Genomic DNA, 8,344 nt, shown 5'->3' with positions numbered 1-8,344 from the left:
CAGAATTTTGGGCATACTGAACTTCTTCGGGATCGGCTTCGGAGGTGCGCTCGGAGGGAAAGGCTTTTGGACAAACTTCTTGGAATCCAGGCCTTTCAGTATCGGTGGTGCTCCTGGGATTTGATCGATCCTGGAGTTATAGGTTTTCACTTTTTTGTCGTTGGCTTTGATTTTATTTTCTCCCGATTCTACCCATTTTGTCAGTTCCTCGAGCATCTTTATTATCTCGGGGTTGGTCCCGGGTTCAGCTTCACTCTGTGACTAGTTCATTTCTACGAGTGTTTTTCCGGGACGGTTCGGGCTCAACTCTACTAGGGGCGCAGCTCTGGTTTTGCATATGGGCTATCGCTGCTTGTTGGGCCTGTAACATTTAGAAGATTACCTGCAAGTTGATCCCATCGCCTTCGCCATCGTGTGTACTCCGGGCTATCGATCGGGCTCCCCTGCGAATGCTATTTTCGGGGTCGGTTGGCAAGTTTGCTTCAATAGCCACATGTGAGTTAGCATCGACCGGGTCCATTGCTGGAACTCTGCTGGGGTCAACAAGGGGCACCTCGTTGCTGGGCACCACGTTGTTGTTCTCGCCATGGTGGTCGGATTTGACATTTTTAATTTGACCTAAAATTTCGAGCTCAAAGAACAAGTGTAAAATATAGTGTGTTATGGAAATTTGTATCAAATTGCCACTATTATCCTTAGTCCCATGGTGGGTGCCAAAAGGTTTTCTCTAAAAAGTAGATAACAATTAAATTTATATGTGATTTTACGGAAACATGAATTAATTCAATACAAATGATAAATTGCGTTAGATTAAACAGATAAAGGACGTAATAAATTATCAAACCAATTAAGGAGAGTGATCCCGCACTCAGTAACAACGTTAATGAAATGCCTGCCTTCGATCCCGAGCTCACGATAATGAAGAACTGATGAACAAAAGTAAGAACTTTGAATAACAGAAGATAAGAGTATATTGCCTTGATATGCATATTAAAATCATGCCTAATAAATAGTTAGACTCCCCTTTATATAGTAGCGGAGTTTTACCCTAAGTACAATTCCAAAAGAGGCAAAAATCTTCCGTTTTACTAATCACTGATTTTCTGCCGATACGTGCTGAGATTCACGCCGTAACATTCGACTGGGCACGGATATCACAACCCTTTGTTTGTCTGCTCGATTATCTAGTAATGCTCTCCGAAGTTTTGGGGTTCGAATCGGACCTAGGAGACGTGGCCCCGATTCTTCCGAGGGCAGGTGTTTTGTCCGGATCCCGACTCGAGGGGCTCCTTGTTCCGATTCCGGTTCCTTACAGTCACATCTCTACTCCGTTTACTTCATCTAGAACCGAGGCATCCAAAGGGCTCGGTTTCACCCGTATACAGAGTTATAGGCTAAATTAAGTAAAAAAGAAGAATATAGGTTTAATTTGGTTGGAAAAGTATCCGACATGTACTTCCCATTAAAAAAAAGCCAGGGTAAATTCTACGGTGTAACAAAATTTTTAAACAATCATGTCATTAACACGTAATTATTTTATTGACATGATCTAACTACTAAACAACCTGAAAAATAGAGTAAATTCCTTCCAATGTTCATGTATAAGTATATATTGCATATGATGACAAAAGAAGTCAAAAGAGAAATTAAAGGAAAATGCCTCAACTCAATCCTTTTTCACAAGTGAATTCATTTAGCTAGTCATCTAGTTTGGGTTCATATTGATTAGAACCATCACCAAGCAATAGCGACCTTAAAATAGCTTCCCAAAGTTTTTTGTCGTAGAGTAGATGATGACCTCCGTAAGGAACTTCATGGTACTTAATCCATTGCAGTTTTTTAGTAACGTATCTCTGTATTTGGAAAGGCACGAGTGGGTCTTCATTACCTTGCCAAATATGAACACAACTATCATCTTGTGAGAAAGTATTGCTCAGTTCCAATGGATCAAAATCCCATTTTCCAGAAACCACAACAAGGTCGCGAACAACTGTGTTAAAGTCCCTCCTCCTCATACGCTCCTGCACAAACTTGCTTGTTAGCGTAAAAATAGTTTTACGTCACTAGACTTAATAGATAATCACATGTTCATGTTTATAGTAGGAGTGAGTTCATTACAACTCGGAGAATTCGAATCAAATAAGTTAACAATATAAACTCTTTCACCTTAACTTGATGGTATAAGGACAATTTATAATGTTATCGTATAAAAGTTTAACTCAAACAAAAGAAGCAACAAGTTATTCAGTTGTGAAGCCGAGATTCAAAAATATGTATGAATATTATACCTAGCTAGGATTTGAAGCTACAGCAAAAATATATTTTGAATCACCTTTACCATTATACTAGACTTTTCTTATGTTAAGGGATTAACAATTCATGCATTTACAAAAAGTACTTGTTCTGACTTTATTTTTGCAGTATAATTTTCAATAAAAAAGTTCAATTGAACCCCCTTCCTAATAGGTAACTCTGCCCTTGCCTTTTAAAACTTGTTAAACTATACTGTGATACTGATAGCGTGAAAAGTTTACACAGAGAGAATTTATAGGTCAAATCTGTATTCTTGTACCCAAAGACATTAGTGCAGCTTAAGCACTACTCCTTTTTTAAATTTACTGTAAATTCGGATATAGAATCTTTAAGCCTTTTGAAATTAAAAACATAATAAAATACTGTAAGTCACAATAATTAACAATTAAAAGTATTTAAAAGGCATATAAAAATATCACGGTCAATGAACAACTAAAAATTTGAAGTGTATCATTGTTTTTTGAACGGAGGAATTAGCGAGAAACTACTATTACCTGACCAGCCAACTTTTGTTGTCGATTCTTCAAAATCTCAACGTCATGGTTGGTGAGATTCTTATTAGTCTCTTGAGCATTACCACGACGCTTGAGGGAAGAGGAAAGAATATGAATGCAGTAAAGTAGTCCAGGAGCATTTTTTCCCAACCAGACCAGTTTTCCAATCATGTTCCTCCTAGGGTCGTCCTTTATCATATCTTTAGGAAGTGAAGGCCATGTGTAATTTATAGGCGATACTACAAGAGCCACTCCTGCTAGCCTGCAACATAAATAATACGTGTGTATATAAGCCAATTTTTTCAAAAAAAAAAAAAAATGTTTTCCGATATAGTATTTGATTCGTGAATGAAAAGTATTTTTAACAAAAATATGTATATTAAATATTGATTTTAGGAAAGCTTAGAGTTTTTTATAATAACGTCCAAGTGTGAATTGGAGCAAGTAACATGAAACTAAATGTTTAAGGAAAACAATAACGAAAATCATCACTTTCCTCCTTTTTTAAGGAAAACATTTTCTACTAACCAAACATTGGGAAATAACTTTGTCATGAAATTTTTATTTCTTAAAAAACAAATTCCGTCATTCCAAAAAACTCACTAAACAGAAAATTACTTGCATTAGAAGAGGTGTTACTGTTACCGATAACAATGGTAGTACTTGTTTGACAAAAATCGAAAAACAATTGATCTTTTCAATACCTTTGTGGTATATGTTTAAGGCAACTCCAACCTGAGTAACATCCTGCAGAGATTGCAATAATGTAAAACTTGGGTCCTAGTTCTAATTGATCAACTAATTCCTCAATGTCAGATGCTTCATTTTTCGATGAGCGGTCTGGATTCGGATCACTCTCTCCATATCCTGGTCGATCATATTGAACCAGGTATATTCCTATTTCATTTTTGAGTTCCTGGTAATAAAGCTTAAAACTTCAGTTTCAAATAAAACTCGTGAAGTAGCTAGCTAGCTGAAGATAATTATGTAGTGTTCTAAGATAGCTGCGACTATGTTTGGTATGACGGACGTCATTTTACATGAGAAATGTTTTTCAGGAAATATTTTTTGGTATTTGGTTGGTGAATGGAAAATATTTTGTGCAGGAAATAGAGAGTGTACTTTTTGGTAAAGTTTGATTCGAAATTGAAAATGTGTTTGATCAAGAATTTTGGGCCAAGTTTTGATATGTTAACCCCCCCCTCCCCTTTTTCCCACTAAAATGGTCATGATTTGGTCCAAAAAAGAGGTCTTAAGCTATATTTGGGATTTGGAGTTTTGGTTTTCAAAATCTCCCAAAAACTAAGATTAATTCTATAAACAAACACATATTTAAAAACTTATGGCCAAACGCCTAGGAAGTCAAACAATGTCCGTTAGGGAAGGAAAATATTTTTGGTAGCAAAACACCAGAAAAAGTAACTTTTTCATCAAAAATATTTTCTTGGAAAATAATTTCTACCATTCCAAACACACCCTCGGTACGTACTTGACATTCTGGATAATTGATTTCTTTGGAATCGTTAAGACCATGAGCGACGATCACTTTGTAACTGGACATGTTCTTGGCAACTCCAGTTTCCCTGTAAGCCAAATATCTTCCATCACGTAGCCTAATTCTGGAAGACTTATCATCAGCTGGTTGGGTAGAAGATTTTGAAGGTTTATTAGTTAAACAGCCAGCACAATTACTTGGCAAAGACTGTAGATTTTTTTTGAGATGTGGCATTTTCTGGAAATCAAGAATACCGAGAGCTTTTAGGGAAGAGAAATGTTTGAGCTGACAATTGCATAGCAAGCAATCATGCATATTATCTTTGTTTAAAACCCATAGTGTTGGCACAAAGCACTGACTTTGATGCTTTCCCAAGTTAATTAGTTGATACCACGTTCTTTAGGTTTTTTTAAAAGATTACGCATCTTTGTATATATATATATATATTGATTTTTCAAATTGCAGAAAATGAAAGATCGTGTGAGCCCGTAACGTATAGATGCAAATTTGCTAAACAATTTGATGCTTTACTTGAACCTTTATATGTCAAACCATTTATAAATTATTGCGAAGATGTCGTTAGATATCAATAGGGAGAATTATTAACAAAGTCACCACCCAAATAACGGATCCTACGGGAGTGAGACCTTTCCTTTGTTTACCGTCTCTTTTCTGTAAAAAAACAAAAAAAGGTGGTCGCCCATTTAACCTGTAATAAGTTTTTAAAATTCTTTTAATTAGTATCTAAAATTTAAATAAATTCAGGTCTTTTTTTCCTCCTCCTTCTTCTTAAGGTGACGGTGAATTTATATGATATTTGTGAGCATATTTTTAGGTGATTTATGGTATTTTACAGTAGTGAACTGCTATGGCGCTTTATTTTTTTTTTTACTACTGCTTAAGATTTTCTTATTCTTCTTCTTAATTGCAAAATAGGTTTGTTAGATTTATTGTTATTTTGATAAATTAATGATTGAGGTTTGTTCTTGATGATATTTGGAGGTTATGTTTCAAATTTGGATTTATTTGGAGTAGTTTTAGGTGTTAAATAGCGTATAGAATTATTGAAATTCAAAAAATAAATTTATGTTTCTGAAAATTTGCATTTCAGACCTATTTATTCTTAAGTGGATGAAAATATTGGTTGCACTTCAGACCTATTGAGCCTTAAGTACACCTGAAGTATAATTTTTTACTTGAAATATATTTGGCCTTAAGTGCATGAAAATGTTGGTTGCACTTCACACTTATTTGGCCTTAAGTGCATCACTACTAAAAAACGGCCAATTTCCGACCGAAATATTCCGACCCAAAAAATTATCGATCGGAAATCGCATAAGAATATATTTTTCATTTTTTAATAATAATTACGATAAATATTCCGTCCATATTAGTTGCAAAATTTGGCGAAAAATACCGCGAAGCTGTTAACGATCAATTTGGTCGGAAACAATAAAAATAAATAAAATATAAATCAAAAACTTGTGACTGATTCTGTCAGAATCTTTTATTAAAATGAGGTTTGACCTCGTTTCCGACCGATTCGGTCGAAATATAATTGTAAAACACCTCCCCCAAACCCTTTCTATCCCTCTTTTCTTTTTCTTTTTTCTCTCTCTCACACTGAAACCTCCCCTCTCCCTACCCACCCAGCCCGCCGCTGCCATCACCGATGATGCCCCAGCCCGCTGCCATCACTGGTGTCGCCGCCCCGCTGCAGCTCCGTCGACGACCCTCCACTGCCAGGTAGGTTTCCCTCACCCTCCTTTGTTATTTTATTTTTAAATACACTGATTTTGTTTAATTGCTCCTAGTTTGGTTTGTAAAAATTGATTTATGACTATTGTTAGTAGCTAAATTAAAGTTATATATTGGTAATTTAGATTTATATGTCAAAGTTATATGTTGGTAATTTAGGGTTATATGTTAAAGTTATATATTGGTAATTTAGAGTTATATGTTGCTAAATTAAAGTTATATGTTGGTAAATTATCTACTAATTTGAGGATAACATTACCAAGTTGGAGAAATTTTACTAAATAATTTTGCTAACTAATTTGTAGAGTTGTTACATATATAGCAATTCATCTCATTTGATTATATTGGGGAGGGTACTAATTTTAAGAGGAGAAACTATGATCTATTAAAACTCTTAGTGCTAGTTGACTACTTTTGACAATATGTCTTACTCATAACTTTTTTAATATCTTCTAACTTTCATGGAATTAAGCTTAATTGAAATCTATTATCATTTTCATCCATTAAATTAATAAATTGTTGTTGTAGATTAGTCAATTTTTGTTGCATAATTATTATTGTAGATCCCAAATATTTGAATTCCTTTTACTTTATATTAAACAATTATTGTAATGATCCGACCGGTCGTTTTGGGCATTTACACCCCTTTTTACTATTTGAAGTCTTGAATAACTTCATACGATGTATTATGACTTGTGTGAATTGTCGGTTTTGATTTTCAGGTATTTCAGAGTTAGTTTGGAAGAATGAAATTCAAGGTTCAAAGCTTAAGTTGAAAAAATTGACCGGATATTGACTTACGTATAAATGATGCCAGAATATAGTTTTAATAATTTCAATAGCTCCGTATGGTAATTTTGAACTTAGAAGTGTGTCCGTAAAATTATTTGGAAGTCCGTAGTTAAATTGGGCTCGAAATGGCTAAAATAAAAATTTAAGTTTGGAAGTTTGATCGGGGAGTTGACTTTTTGATATCGGGATCAGAATCAATTTCTGGAAATTGGAACAGCTTCGTTATGTCATTTATGACTTGTGTGCAAAATTTGAGGTCAATCGGACTTGATTTGATAGGTTTCGACATTGAATGTAGAAGTTAAAAATTTTTAGTTTTCATTAGGCTTGAATTGGAGTGCGATTTGTATTTTTGATGTTGTTTGATGTGATTTGAGGGCTCGACTAAGTTTGTATCGTGTTTTAGGACTTGTTGATACTTTCGGACGGGGTCCTGAGTGGCTCGGGTATTTTTCATGGTGAGTTTTGAGTGAGTCTGGACATTTCGGCACTCTGATGTTGTTCTGGAACTTTTGAAGTGTGGGGACACATTTTGGAGTGTTGAGGCAAAGTTAAAGTGCGGACCGCAGAGAAAAAGTGCGGACCGCAGAAGAAATGTGCGGACAGCAGAATTCTTCTCGCGGCCGCAGAAAGGAGATTCTGCAGGTTCGATTGTCCAACTTCGAAAGTTTATATATTTTAATCTACAAGGAATTTGGAGATGATTCAAAAATGAAAGTTGTAGCCCTTTGAGTCTAGTTTTCATAAAGACATATTATTAATCATTTGGACATTTATATAAAATGTTATGGTCAAATTACCGAAGCCTAGTAGTGCAGAGCTACTGAAGTGCGGCCGCACAAAACAAATGTGCGGTCAGCACAATGGGAGGTCATATTGTTGTACTTTATAAACGAGGGTTATAGTATTATTTCATATTTGGAGTTTGGGAGCTCGATTTATGGTGATGCTTTATGGGATTTTCAAAAAATTTATCGGGGTAAGTGATTCTAACTCGGATTTGGTTAATATACATGAATATATCATTGTTTTCATCATTTAGTTAGTATTTTGAGATGAAAATTTGGGAAAAATTGTAGAATTTTTATAAAATGAATTTTTGGAATTTGAATACCGATTCAGAGTCAGATTTGAGTGAAATTAGTATGGTTGAACTCGTAATTGAATGAGTTATCGGATTTTGTTAGTTTCGTCGGATTTCGAGATATGGGCCCCACTGTCGATTTTTCGAGTGGCGTTGAATTTTTTTATAATTTGTTAATTTGTAAGCATTGGAGTAAATTGTGATTTATTTGCACGTTATTTGAATAGATACAGATCGTTTCGCTTGAATTGAGGAGACAGGTAGGCGTATGGAGGTTGATACACACGGAATAAAATTTTCGGAGTATTGTTTATCTTGCTCGGCATTGGATTCGGCTTGTTCGAGATAAGTAACTCTTCTATACTTGGAGTTGAGGTATTGTCACGACCCAAAATCTAACTAGTCGTG

The 8,344-nt window shown here is 35.0% G+C and overlaps 1 protein-coding gene across 1 annotated transcript; it reads right to left on the bottom strand.

The window, feature by feature from the left end:
- Positions 1 to 1,573: 1,573 nt before the first annotated feature.
- Positions 1,574 to 4,650, bottom strand: LOC104115459 (uncharacterized). The gene is made up of 4 exons (XM_009626100.4): positions 4,297 to 4,650; positions 3,512 to 3,723; positions 2,808 to 3,069; positions 1,574 to 2,021 (listed from the first exon to the last, which is right to left on the bottom strand). The coding sequence occupies exons 1-4, from the start codon at positions 4,615 to 4,617 to the stop codon at positions 1,698 to 1,700; spliced, it is 1,119 nt and encodes a 372-aa protein (XP_009624395.1). The 5' UTR covers positions 4,618 to 4,650; the 3' UTR covers positions 1,574 to 1,697.
- Positions 4,651 to 8,344: the final 3,694 nt, after the last annotated feature.

Source organism: Nicotiana tomentosiformis, chromosome 6 (genome assembly GCF_000390325.3).
Source record: "Nicotiana tomentosiformis chromosome 6, ASM39032v3, whole genome shotgun sequence".
NCBI classification, from domain to species: Eukaryota; Viridiplantae; Streptophyta; class Magnoliopsida; order Solanales; family Solanaceae; genus Nicotiana; species Nicotiana tomentosiformis.
The sequence above is the reverse complement of the archived record's forward strand: the minus strand, read 5'-3'. Positions and strand labels throughout refer to the sequence as shown.